The 15,158-nt window shown below is 34.0% G+C and overlaps 1 protein-coding gene across 1 annotated transcript; it reads right to left on the bottom strand.

Moving 5' to 3' along the window:
• Positions 1–8,100: 8,100 nt before the first annotated feature.
• On the bottom strand, positions 8,101–8,856 carry LOC149232592 (uncharacterized). Its single transcript, XM_089381945.1, has one exon. It carries the CDS (start codon positions 8,854–8,856, stop codon positions 8,101–8,103), a length of 756 nt encoding a protein of 251 aa, XP_089238071.1.
• Between the last annotated feature and the right edge of the window lie 6,302 nt (positions 8,857–15,158).

The raw sequence follows: 15,158 nt of genomic DNA, 5'->3' as shown, positions 1-15,158 counted from the left end.
AAGTTTAAAGAGTATCAGATGAAAGATCAAATGAAGGAATTAACCAACGTAAAGGATACAAACAATCAAGCAGCTTAAAGGGGCAAAATATCAAACAACAAATCCAACACAACCTGAATAAAAGGGATAACAAGAAGCAATTCAACAGATGCCGCTATCTTCTTGTATGAAGATCTTTCCTTTCATAGAATAAATCTTAATCAGTTTTAGGATATTTCCTTAGTTTCATTATTGTATAAATAACTCTCTTCTCGAGTTGTTATAAGTTCTAAGTTCAAGGTTCATTATTCATTGCTTATAAAGTCTTGACTGTTCATTCTACTTTGAACTTGGTAGCACCTTTGAAGGAAAATTTTGTAGACACTTGATGTACTAAGTTTTTGTGGAACCTTAATACAAAGCAGAGGATTCTGAATTTGGTTTCACACAGTTTGTGTTATCCTGTAAGTTTTTCCAATTATCAATCATTATGTTTTTCTTCATATGCTTATGACTTATAAAGATATCTAGGTAGGAATAATTGTGTCTCAATTTATTCCTATAAGCTCCTGAAGTGATCATCTATTAAGAGAATGGATTAATGAACTGTCTGTTTAGCTAATCCCCTCTAATCAATAAATCATCAACATCTTGTGTAAGCTTAAGTATACTGCCTTGAATCTTTGGAACATAGTTCAAAAGGTTTTCACACTTATGATTGTTCTGCTTTACAGTCTGGAAACTATGATAATTATATTTTTTTGTCTTCTTCTCACCACTGTTTTTGATCTATATCACTGTGTAAAGCTTTATAGCAGCCCTTTACAGAGATATTAATACAACCCAAAGGATTAAGTATTTCAATACTACATCTGTCTTCATTCATGGTCTTCCAAAACTAAAACCAAAAACCCCAAAATAATTATTTTAGATGCTCTGGCATTGGTAGCTAACCTACTACTATCTCAGAGGTACAACAGGTACCACCCAAATCAATGAGCACTATTACCTTTTTCTTCCTGATATATCATTTTAGCTTTAGAGTTTGAGGAGTGGTAATTCTTACCAATGCATTAGAAGATATGGTCGAATTCATTTATTCTTTCTTTGGGGTTGGTTCCTAGTGTGTATCCTCCTCTTTTGAATTTTGTCGTTCCTTTTCTTCCTTCTCTTCACAATCTATGTAGACTAATTTATTCTTAGCACACTTATGAACTTTAGTGCATTTTCTATCACAACTGTAAAGAAATCCTTTTTCTCCTTCTTCCTCCAATTGTTGTGGCACCAACCTTGTAGGTTATGTAAGACTATGAGCATAAACACTTCCATCTTTTAGTTGTGCGTGGTAGACTTCCTTGTTGCCATAATTTTTCTTTCAACTTTTCTTTCCGCCCTCAATGGCTTCTCCAATGAATCAAGCTCCTAAACGTGAAACTCATGTTGGATGTTCCCTTTTAAGGTACCTATGAAGACATCAATGCTATGCTCCTCTAGAATATTGGTTACCGTAGTATTCAATTTTTGGAAGTCTTCAATGTGCTCCTCCATTGAACCCTTTTGATTTAGATTAATCAATTGGCTAGAGAAGGTGTTGCTCTTTGTATCTTCATAATCTACTATCATTTCCTCCATAAAAATTGATTAGGTGATAAGTGGTTTATGAGAAAAAATTCCATCTATACCAGTCAAACAAATTAGGTTCTAAATATAAATATCCAATATGTGCATTTTGTGAGGGTTACATATCATGTAGATCAAAATATTGCTCCAGCTATAGTATCCAAGTTACTAGATCCTTTCTATCAAACTTCCTTATATCTAGATTTGGAATGTGGTGGTTCTTAAACCCCACAATTCAGTCTCTAAAATCATAATTGATATTACTTTTATCTTCATCATGATTTTCATGGATTTCCTTGTCACCACTATGACATCTTTCTTCTAGCAACTTTTCCAAGCCTTTCTTCAACCCCTCTATCTTGACATTCATCATTGCTTCCATATTAGCTTTTAAACCATCATTCAAAGCTCCCACGTCCCTTTTGAGAGGGAAATTTGTTGCACTTTCTCTCATAATTTTTATATATTATGTTGCATTTCATTCTCTTCTTCATGCGTCATAGTGGGTATTTTGGGTTTCTTACTAGGTGTTTCCATTTTATCTATTCCGGGAGTAAATTAAAATAATTTATGCTTCACTATTCGCTTTGAATCACTTCAAACTATTTTTTCAAACAAAACTTATGCGAATTTTAAAAAATACACACATTTTTCTTGTTTTGTAGGAGCTCGATATTGAATCTATTGTATCTCTGTAATTTCAAATCTCAAAGGTCTGAAATATCATCTTTTGGTATCTCTCTAAGTCCTCTTTCAAACCCCACAAGTCTGATTGAGATTGGATTCTTCAAGAAATATTAATGCCCAATCTCCCACTATGACATGATTATAGAATGGTTTAGTAGAGCGAACTTGTACGAAGTTTGCCATGTCACTATTTCAATCTTCGGCCCTAAAAATGATATCCTAAAAACTATAGTCTATCATTTTTCTTCCACTTTTTATGAAATTTAATTTCGTTTCTCATATAGAAAGTTATGACGATTTTTGCAATGGTGCATGTTTGAGATGGAATTCTAGAGCTTGCAAAAACCCCTACTTCCTCAGATCATAACTCCGAAAATATAGCGAGATAAGATATGAATATACACAAGGTTCACCAAGATTTGTACTTCACTTTGTTTCAATTTCTACTTATGAAGCTTCATAGGAAAAACATTATAGCGAAAATGCAATGATGGCCTATTTGAAGCAACAAAACCCTAGAATGCAAAGCTCTAAACCAAATGTTATGCAACCAAGTCATAAATAAATAAATCAATGACTTAAAAATTATCTGCTTGCGGGAAACCTCCTTTACATTACATATGAAAAATTCTTCTATGATACAAATGACAAGACCTCTTTTGTATATATAGGGGTCTAATGGGTCACAATATAATCAAAGCCTACAAAACAATGATAATGTAAGGGCATAACAATAAAACTAGTGGGCTTCTACGAGGTACAACATAATAATATGGTGCCTATGGGCACAACAATAATAATAAGGGGGATACACTAGTGTTATAAGGACCTAGCCATTCTCATAAGAAAAAATACCTTTGAAATATCCCATGAAGTGGAGAACCATTCATTACAACATATACCAACTCCATGTCTGCAACCTTCTCTCTAACTAATGTAGGTACATCATAAATCTATGTGATCTTCATCATGTAACTGGTAATGGTATCTAAACTAGTCATATCTATGGATTTGTCTTTATTTCACAATAACATATTTATGTTAATGTTATTGCTTTGTTATAGCCTAAACAAGGAATTAAATATATGTGAGGAAATAGGAGATCATTCATAACATCCAAGATCATCTATTTTGCATTCACTTCATTCCTATGTGTTATCAATCCTTGTGGATTTGTAGGAAGAGTCACAACATCCTTGAAAATATCCTAGAGATTATTTTTTTCCATTAAGAATGTTACCATAGCTTTTTAGGACCAATAATTAAAGGAACCATGCCAGACATAGAACTCTACCCTCTACCTATACAGAACCATATATCTCTACCTCGAACTCCTCGACCTCGAAATGGAACCATGGGAATGTTACTACATTCGCTGACGGCCTTTACCAATAAGGAAAAATGGAATGTTACTACCTCACTGCACGGGTTCCTACCTGGGCTGGGATACTCAGCTTGGCTACTCTACTCGGGCTACTCTTCTCTACTCTACGGGGCTGGATGGGCTGGATGGCTATGTATTTCCTTAATATTATATTCATGTCTCTTGGATATGTTGTGTAAAAGGTTTGCCTTGCAAGTGTAGTTAGTTCCTGAACAAATAATAATGAAACCCACTAACTATTGGTCCTTAATTCGAAAATTTCATCTATTACTGTAAACCCTCAAAGATCTCATTCAGAGATGATGATATGATATCATCCAAATTCTAAATCCCTAGATCACTATTGTCCTATATTTTTCTCACTTAAATAAATTAGATCAAAACATAAGTAATCAAATGAAAAATATTTCTAAACTTGAAATAATTAAATGTATAACTAAAATTACCAAAATAGCATAAACAAAGTACACCAATAATTACACTCTCAAAATAATTTTTCATTTAATTATTCCCATCTTATAAGGAAACTACCACAACCTGACAAAGTAGAAGTTATATGGTATACACAAAATATTAAATTTTCCCTTACTAGGATGAATTTAGTTGCAAGAGACCTAAAAATCTTCTTCCTTTTTAGCTTCATTCTCAACCTTCTCCTCTTATATGTTTTAAAAATGCTCATTTTTAAAAAATGATGCATATTTTTTTTTTTTCAATCCTACCAACTAATTTCCAAAATATTAACAAATATTAATAACTAATCTCCGCAACCTTAGCAACTAATCTCGTTAGTCCTATCAACTTCCTTATCGCAACAATGAGTTATATGACTAATATTTAAAAAAATCCAACTCACTGATATTCTATAATCTCGAGAATATTTTATTTTTCATTTGAAGACAACGACAATGTAGCAAAATTTGAATTTCGCTCGTATTTATTTAAGTGAAATTATAGGATAGTATAATTCCGCACTTTTACTAATCGGTTATTAGAAGTTGCCTTAAACATCTCACATGTTCCCACCTAACTTGAGAATAAGCTCATTCCTTAGTTATATTTCTCAACAAATGTCACAATACTATGATTTTTTCCATGAAAAATGGATCCCAAGACTACACCACGACATATTTGGAAATCTTAGTGGGCTATTGGATTTTAGAATTTACTACTTGCACCAATGCATTTAGTGATGATGTAGTGCTTTGTATATGGTGACGTGAGACATCTTCAATGCACACATCAATGGGCCACTTGTATCACTCACATGGAATATTGGGATGGTATAGAAATCCATTTTATGATGGGAGTCGTTTAATGATTCGGAGGAATTACCCTCACGGTCAGTGGCCAAAATCCGGTTTAAAAAATTTCAAAAAATCTTGGAGAGGGAGTGTTTGAATGGTGTTTTTGATGATGGAAATGGATTTAGCACCATCAAAAATGTCTAGGACACCTAAGATTTTGAAGTTTAACAACTATAATTTGGATTTACAAAAATCCTTGCTAGATTTTCTCTAAATATAACCACAATTTCCATAACTTTCCAGGCAACTCCTCCGCCTCGTTAGACTATGCGTTTTGTGATGTGTTTATTCATATAAAAACACTGATATCAATGTAGATGGTTATAACATCATAGAAAATTTAAGGTAAAAAGAAGGAACATCATAGATATTATGATCCATTAATAGAATCACAATAGTGTGTTCTACATATTTTTGATGTTATAAATATAAATTTAAAACACAATATTGAATGAATAATACAAATGGCGATTTAGTAAAGATTACATATCTTATATCGATATTTTCCCACTGAGTTTTGCAAGTGATTTATATTTAACCACAACAGCTTCATATATTTTTGGTAGCCCGAGGTGTTGGAGAAGGATTTGTGTCCTTATCCAATTGCTGCTACAGGATAACCTTTTTTTAGCGATGTTAAGATGAAGTTTCTTATGAATGCTAAATCCCTCAAGGGGAAAACTAATTTATTGTGTTGGTCGATCCAACTTTGGGATCATGGTAGATTCATTAAGATTTGATCCTAGTTTATAGTAGAAACTCAGAGTGGACATTTTGTTAGGCTCCTATTTCAACCTCCTGATTTAGGGTACTTTGTAATAGTCAAATAACCTACAATGTTGCCATTTTTAAAATAAGAGTCAGCATCAGGGATGGAATTTGACGGGCATTTTGCCCGTCATAAGCCTTTTTAAACGTATTTGACGGCTGGAATTTGTCCATGCCCGTTTTGACTGACGTGCCCAGAAGAGTTAAAAACGTTTTTTTGACGTTTCGAATTTTTTCCAAAACGTTCTTATACCTAGGTTACAGGTATAGTTCTGTTTCCTTATAATATGGCTATTTCTTATCATCCTCACGTCACCTCACGTCCTAGGTATAGTTTCTGTTATCTCACAGCCTGCAGGGCCGTCACTGTTTCCTTCCTTTTGCGTGAAACTCTTGGCAATTGTGGAAATTTCAAGAGGGCGGAGGCTGTCAAATTAGCATGTGGGAGGAACGAAATTAGCATGTGGGAGCAGCCAATGGCAATAGCCATTTTTTCTCAGTCAGAGATTTAGTTTTTTTTGTAGAGAATGGGCAATTCCCTTTTAGCCGAAGATTTTTTCTCTGGGAAAATTTGGAATCTTTCCCTGGATGATTTCGGAGATCTGTGCATGCCCATTGCCACTGCATTCGGAGATCTGTGCATGCCCATTGCCACTGCATGGTCTCCCTGTCTTTTACCCAACGAATGTGGCCCGTGGGCTTGTTTTCTTTTTACAATCGAGTTCATGATTCACAGTGCACACTCTCTCTCAACGCATTGCCGATTCAAACTTACGCCTGTCGCCCAGCTCAAGATTGGCTCCAGCCTCCAAGGAAACTGCGAGGAAATTACAAATTGTGCTTCAAAGTTCAGGTTAGTGATTGATTTTTTATTCTTCAAACACTGTGGGTCTACTGATAAAATTTTAGGAAAACTGATCTGAAATTCTAAACCCAGTCATTTGACAGACAATAGATTACTGATTGTATTTGACATGCAAAAATAAATCATTCTTATTAAATGCATTATGCAGTTTAAATCTCAGACACACTGATTCCGTTAAGTTGAAGATATCCTTCATTTAAATGTTATGACAGAAAAAGTTTTTATTCTTGATTCTTTATCATCTCCAACCAGTGTAAGCAGCTTCTTGTTAGGGCTAAGCTCTACGATCAGCTGCAGTTTTCTCTCTAGCCCTCCCATGTTTCAAGTCTTCCCAAGTCCAACCAATATTCTGCATCCTATGATAGATCATCTGAAATCTCACTCAAGAGTCTAAACATTTCTCTATCAGATTATCATTAATGATAAAATTTTAGAAAAACTGATCTGAAATCCTAAAACCAGTTATCCGACAGAGAAGAGAATCTTAAACATATTTTATAACATGCAAATATAAACCACGTATTATTATTAAATGCAGTATAGATCTCACATACCATGTTTTTGCATCAGTTGAAGACAAATAATTCCCCCATTAAATGGAATGAATCTACAAGGAGCACCTTTATTTAAAATTAAAAGAATATTATATTGTGATATACAATCAAATGGATTTGATACAATGTCTTTGACCCCATACTTTGCTTCAGAAGGGATAAAGAAAACATTGATATGCCCGTCAAAATAATGGACAAAGTATGCCTGCTGTCACAAACCCCCTGCTATGCAGATACTCTTTAATCTCAACATATGTTGAAACCTCCATACCATGCCTCCGAGTGAAACATCAACCTATGAAATGCCTTCAACCTACGGTATAAAACTCCAAGCTATAGTGAATGTAGGTGCCCAACAAGGACGGAGTTGAGTTTCAGCCCCACGCTTCAGAAGCTCAAGATCAAAATCAGAATCTGTGAAACTTTAAATTACCTTTATAGTTTGGGGAAATTCTCCTGTGTTCTTTTTCCCCTCACAGCTTTCAAAGAACAACTAAAATGTGATAAAGGGATTGGGCTTGAAAAGGGAGATGAGGTGCTTCGTATTTCAAGTTTTGTATTGGGAAGCAAAAGTGGTCAAATTAGTTGTCCTATCAGGGATTGTGATATACAAAAGAATAAGAAACGGTAAGAGATGTTCCTCTGTACAAATAAGAATTTTGAATTGGGTAATCGAAAGAGGTTAAAGCTCTGATTGGACTAGGAACAAAAGAATAGTAACAAATTTTGAATGAAGTTACTGGGCTAATCTAGATTTCAAAAGAAAATGTATACGAGCCAGCGAGAAAGGCTAAAATATGCAAGACTTGGGAGCAATAATATCTCTGTTATAGACATGGGCATCTATCAAATCCTTCATCACATTGTTCTTCATTTGTTTCCCGTACAGTCCTTTACATATCCGCAGAGCCCGATCCATGGCCTTTCTGTATGGGGTCAATCCTTGCTCACCTTCAACTTATCCACTATAGTTGCAGCAGCACAGAGGGCAGTCTCATCCCCAGGCAATGCACAAGTAACAGCATCAATAACACCCTCAATGCAAGGCATCTGCCTGCCCCATTGTTTCAGAAGCACAGGAGACCTAAACATGGGCCAATAAGCCTTGGCGAACAAAGCACGAATCAGCTGCCTATCCTTGGCCTTAACTCTCCCCTGCAACTGTGTAAGCTTTTGCTCCAGCTTCAGAGCCAATTTAGTCATCTCCATCTCTCCGCCCTTCTTATAAATCCTCCCAAAGTCGTCCTCAATGCCCCTCAAATCCCCCTCTAGAGACCGCTCCAATTCACACCGGTGGCACCGACACACGAATGACCATGTCTTGCAGAGTTCCCTCCTCGTCCCCATTGGAAGCAGCACATCAAAATAAGCGAAGGTTACCTCTTCCCCTGCCTTGAGGTCCCTCGCAGCATGGATAAACACATTATCCCCAACATGTAACCGCCCCGCATTAGGACTACAAGAATGATTCACAAAAGCAGGCAATACCCACAGCCCAACGCAGTCAATCTCATTAGAATAATACAATCCACGCCCCAGCTTCTTAACCCCACAGCCCTTCTCAGTAAGTGTGTTGATGTCTGCAATCCCCAAAATCCTTTCCAGATCCACAGGCTCACATGGGCACTCAAACTCAAACCCTGACACTGAGGGAGTTGAGTGGCATCGTGGATTTGAAAATGAACAAGGCATATCTTAGTCCAGGATTAAACAGCCAATCACGAACTCTTTCTACATAAATGGTATCGTTGCCCCTGAATTTCCAGGGCAATATGGTCACTAATGTAAATTGTTGGATTTAAATGATAATTTAAATATATGAAATGGATAACCATCAAGCGTTTTACCTTGGACTGATTATATAATTTAAATGAGCAAATTTCAAATGTTCAACACTTTTTATTGAAACCTCCACAATTGAGTTTTTTCAAATTTTGGTTTTTTTTCTTACGATAAATATATGAAAATTTTCAACATAATTATTTATTGAATGGTAATTTTTTAATCAAAACTTTATTAGTGAAGGGTTAATTTATTATGAGAACATCACTCTTGAAAGGCAAAATTTTTAATATAACTTTTCTTGACGGGAAGCATAAAGACCCAAAACGTCAAAAAAAAATTGTATGACGGGTAAAGAGAAATCCAAATTCCAACCCTAGTCAGCATATATTTTAGTGGATAGTTACTTAATATGAAAAGGTTATGTTTTATTAAATAAAGTTTACTACGTCATTGTTACCTATTAAGGTTGGGACCATAAGTAATTAGGGGTTTTGCTATTAAAAAACTCTTTACAGGCTACAGAAGTTATGAAATGTTTTTGTAAAATATTAATATCAATATAAATTATATCTTCTTCCATATAAATTAGAAAAAAGTATTTAGCTTTTATAATTTTTATTTTAAATATATAGTTTTATTTAAAAATTTGATGGAATGCATCAAATTAAATTTTCTAAGTAAAATTAGAAACTTTCAAACATTTTCCTGGCTTTATTATTTATTATTATTTATATATTAAATTTTGAACTTCCATGTGGTATGGAACGCAGAAGAGTCTTTTTTTTCAGTATAATCTAATTCTGCAATTGATAAAGATGGTTCAGTTTAAGAATTTAAAGAGAACTTCATAATCAGGAAGTTCTTCCACAGTTACTAAAGTAGCTGTACTGATATCCAATGCAAGTTGCGCAATTCTAGAGTGAATGCACTCAAATATTTTGCATCCCTTCTTCGCACAAAATAGTGGGCCATTGCTTTCATTCTCATTCTCATCTTCACGAGTAAAATGTTTAAACATTTGAACGATCTTTATTACTATATCAACGCCTCCTCCCACCAAATTAGCTGCTGATGGGCCTTCTGTGAATAGTATATCTTTGACAAGGAAAACACCCTTTTCTAGGGCTTCTAAATTATACTGCGCATCTGCTTGGGCCTCCAGCAGCTGTGCCTCGCTGAGACCTGTCGTATCTTTTGATCTATTAATTTCTCTAGCGAGACTTCTGCAGAATAGAAATCCCGTGATACAAGTCTTCACTGCTGATATCCTCGACACTAACACTAGAAAATTTCTTTTTAACAATCCGACGACCCGTAACTGCTACTATACGTTCGTATGCTTTTTTTCCAAGGATTAGCTTAGCTTCGACATTCATGTCAGAGAAAATTTTAGAGAACAATCGCAACATAAGGGATTGGATTTTGGCATAACTTTCGTTATTAATATAAGCATGTTCTATCATTTTAATATAACTTTCAATCAGGACAATTTGCTTGGATTTGACATTAGGGCAACTTTCTACATCATGGATGTCCTCCGGTTTCAGCCCTATAAAATCAATCGCCCTGCTGATTTCCTTACACACATCCCATGCAGTTTCTTTAGTGCCTCTTCCTATCCTATTGCTCCTCAGAAACATCGTCATTTTAATAATGAATTCGTTTAAATATCTGAAACCATGTAAAGATCTGAACGTTTCTATGTTCTCAGAATGATACTGGCAATACAAGCGCAGTAGGTTAATTTGTTTCCAAATCGTCAAACACTGCTTTTGGGTTGTCACAGTTTTGGGCAGAGATTTACCCAATATATCCAAATATTGCTTCATCTCTCCCTCTTCCAGAATTTTTGTATAGTCTTCGATTAATTCGAGCTTCGAACCTCTACACACAGGAAAAAGTTTAATATAGTCTTCCATTTCTGGCCTTAATTCCCTTTGGGAAATTGCACTTCTTGCACTGAACCATTGTTTAGTAAATGGGTTCTGTGCATGACATTTGGTTTCCCAAATGGTTTCTATGGTTTTTCTATTATACAGTCTCTGAGTGGCATCTTGGTCAACCGGTAATCGGACGGGATCGTAAGCAAACTGATGGCTAATAGCGTCCACATATTCCTCTGGCACATTTTCCATCTCAAATTCATTGCGCTCTAATGAATGATCAACTCTGGTCTCAATTTCATTGCTCTCCAATGAACGATCAGCTCCCAACTCGATTTCATTACTCTCTAACGAATACTCAGCTCCCATTGTGTTTTAACAGCGGCACGGCAAAGTCGCAAACAAAAATGATTGAAAAACAAAAACCGGCACGGCAAACAAAAAAATGATTAAAAAACAAACAGCTTAAAGTCCCCAACAGGTTAGTGTGTTTTTTAAATTTCTTACCGAAAGATAAAGCGAAACACCTCCACGAAAATGTTCCCGAAAATCAAAGATAAATGCTCGCCAATTGTGGTTAAATACAACTCCAAAGTATTTGATCACGACGAAAGGGTGCGTTGTTTCGAAGAGTTGATGTTGTACTGCTGAATATTTTTAAATATAATTAATTTAGTTTTCAAACTGGACAAACGTTTATTATTGGCTGCTATTTGTTAATGCAAGTTGATATTATTATTATTTTATGAAAACTATCTTATTTAAAATTTTATATAACATAAATTTATTTTAAATGGAATTACATATCAGCATAGATTTATCTTAAATACTGACCTAACATGAGCTTAGAGGGATCCAATTTCTTTACAAGCAATTTTTTTATAAACTTATATTATTTAAATGTTTAATTATTGGAATTTTTTTATTTTAAAATTTAGAAAAAAAAATATTTTGACCCACAGAAATAAAATTTCAAATTTGATAACAGACCGAAAAAGTTACACATCATACTAGGATGTGTAATGAACTTGTCTGTTCAATTTTGTGTTCTTCAAAAGAGAGTGTAAAAAATGTCTTTAACCTATTTCCTTACTTCCTAAAAAAAATAAACTCTTAAAGAAAAAATAATATATACTCCAAACTCAATTATACTTATATTTTTTAACACACAAACCACTATTCTTAAAAAAAAATTATTGATAAAAAATTAAAATAATTTAATAATACAAAAATAATCATCTCACTTAATAATACAATAATCATTCCACTCGATAATACCACTTTAATTATGTTTTAATGCTGTCCTTAACTCACCATAAAGAAAAACTCAAATCACACTACTCCGGTTAAGCTTTATAAATTCCATGTTCGCCATCATAATACAAATATATGAATAATAAATTTTTAAATTTAATTACTTTATCAGAATTAAATGAACATTATTATTAATATAAAATTGCTTAAGTATAATATATAATGATAAGTACCAAGCGAATTTAATCATCTCAACGACCAAGGAACTGTCACTTGTGAATAAAACTCACGACCACAAATTAAGAGGGATAAGAAAATAAAAAGTTAAAAAAAAAAACGACTCTCATAACATAAAGAAATGCCAATAATAAAATGCCACGTAACGCAAATCATTGCCACCCAGAGAATAATTAACGGACGGTGGAGTGCAAGAAGCAAAGTCAAAATGCTCGTTCCCCGGTTGTGAGTTGCCTGGCACATTCTATATATGTTGTAAAATGTTCATGGAAGTGTTTACTCTCAGAGGTTGTTGAGGGTTTGTTCGTTTTTGTTTTTTTTGTAAGGTTTTGTTTGAATTTTTTTTTCATCAGCAAAAATTGAAAAAGAAAATGGCTATTAAATTTATTTTTATTATTTAATGGGTAAGTTCACCTCCAAATTTAAAATATGTCTACCTATTGAACTTTATTTCTATCATTTTCACCAAGTTCATTGTTATTAACTTATTGAGATTTTGGATTTCCATAATAAGAGGTGTTAATGATCGAAAAACTATTGTATGGTCACAAATACAAATAGAAACTAAGAACAATTTTCTTTCATATATGGTCTAATTAAAAGGTATACTTTATTTAGATCTTGGAGAGTTGTAGTATCAAGGTTTTGGTGAATTGTATTATCTTTTGGTTAACATTATGGTAACTTGATATATTATGTACAACTTTGCATATAGTACATTTTTGGAGGTTATAATTGGTATCTCTCATTTATCTTTTTCATATAGTATTTGGAGCGTTTTGCATATAGTTGTTGTTTTTCCAATAATATTAGAATGTTGTAAATATGTTGTACATGTTATTCTCAAAAATTTATATAGATTAGTATGTCATTAAAAATAGTAACGCAAATATTATAAGAGACAGTTTTAGAATAGTATTCATCAAGCTTTGAAATGTTGAAGGTGCATTAGTAAGTCCAAATAGTATAACCAAAAACTAATAATGATCTTCATGTGTTGTAAAGGTTGTTTTTATTAGACACATAATCCTCCGAGATTAGGTGAATAAATTGTATATACGTAAATAAAGGAAAATGAACATTTAGGATAAGAAGCAACCATAGTGGGAGATGAGTCACAAATGTCACACCTACATGTTATATAATTATGTTCACATTAATGCGAATTATCAATTCGGTATTTATTCCTTGCCCTGACATGGTATCAAAGTCACAGGTCCAAAATTTAAAAATTGTTGCTTAATGTAACTCATTTCTTATTTATTTTCTAGTCTACCATGCACAATCTTCAATTATGTCACCTGTTCTCAAACATGACCTGTCCTACAGTGAGCATCTTGATTCATGTTGGTGTCTCTCCATTCATAATGTTCAATTTCATTAGGGGTTACTGTACTATGTCAGGCATTCAATTTTTTCAGATGTCACTCATCATGCTAGTCCCCTCTTCTTGATGCTCGACTAGCATTACTTATTCTATGATTTTCTCATCTTGATCATTTCATCTACCTATTCTTCGTAATGCCCCTATATCTTTAGCTTGTCGTCCTCTTTCCTCCTCTTTTTCTTTCTTTTCCTTCATCAATATCTTTTGTGAGGCTCTAATGGGAAACTCCACTATGGATTGGAATTTCCCAAAAGGATATGGACATTGGAGAACTTGAGTGATGGGGAACCTGACTATCATAAATTCAAGGTTATATTCCTCAATTTCGTGCATGCATTTCTGTAGGCTTAGGTGTATTTTTCCGTTGTTCTTTTGGATGATAATGTTATGAAATGTTTATATCCTATACCTAAAAACAAGAGGAAATATGTTCTCAATGTACTATCCATGGGCATCATGTTTTTTTTCATCCTATTGACCTTTTAAATTTTAAGCACAATGACAATGATGATCTTCCTCACTTATGCAATGACGGTTAACACGAGATGCAAAAGAAAAGTAAACTTCCCTCTGAATTATTTGAACCAAGAACCCCCTGAACTCAAATTGAAATGAATGGTGGCCATTTGATAATGTTAGAGGAGATTCCATAGAGGTAGCAATGTTAGTATGGGCTACCAGAGATTGTTGCATGTATGAGACATATTGAAGGAGATAATGGTTCTCTCACCCATCACATCGCCCAAGGGCTCTTTCTTAGCCATAGTTGTAGGAATTTTTATTTTATTCATGATAGCAAGCTCTTCACATCCTTCAAATTTTGCAATGGATCATAAGACTCTAACAGTTGAGAGAATATATTAAACGTCCAACATATGTGTGTGTGTGAACCAACAAGGGAAAATGATAAAAGGGAGAAATTTTTTGAATTTTTTCCTATGTGTGGGGAAGCCACACAAAGGATGGAAAACACGACATATAACATGTTGTTCATATGGCTGACAAATCATGTAGATATCCAGCCAAAGCTGAGAGAATAATGACATAATGATGAGTTGCAACTTAGAAGGTATGAGGGAAAGTCATCAGGATGAGTGGCTAGGTGAGCTAGTTGAAGATTCCCTAAAGCACAATGTTAGAGACAACATCTATAAAAGGAGTTGTTTTCAAAGATACAGGGTTGTTTTCAATGCTATTTTTGTTCTGATATTCATGATAGTTATATTTTTTGGCTCCTTTGATGGCTCTATTGTGGCTTTCATAATCTATTATTCTATTGTTAATATCTACGATGTTTATTGTAATGGTGTTGGCCAGATATTGTAATACGAATGATGATAGTATGAGTTCACACATTCAAGTGTATAGAACATTTGTGTAACTTGTACTACTAATGCTTAATATAAATATGAAATATCTAGAGGTTTTGTCCTAATTCCATGGTTTTG

This window comes from Pinus tabuliformis, chromosome J, assembly GCF_031772625.1.
Source record: "Pinus tabuliformis cultivar Carrire ecotype Pingquan chromosome J, CPIR1, whole genome shotgun sequence".
In the NCBI taxonomy this organism is placed as follows: domain Eukaryota; kingdom Viridiplantae; phylum Streptophyta; class Pinopsida; order Pinales; family Pinaceae; genus Pinus; species Pinus tabuliformis.
The sequence above is the reverse complement of the archived record's forward strand: the minus strand, read 5'-3'. Positions and strand labels throughout refer to the sequence as shown.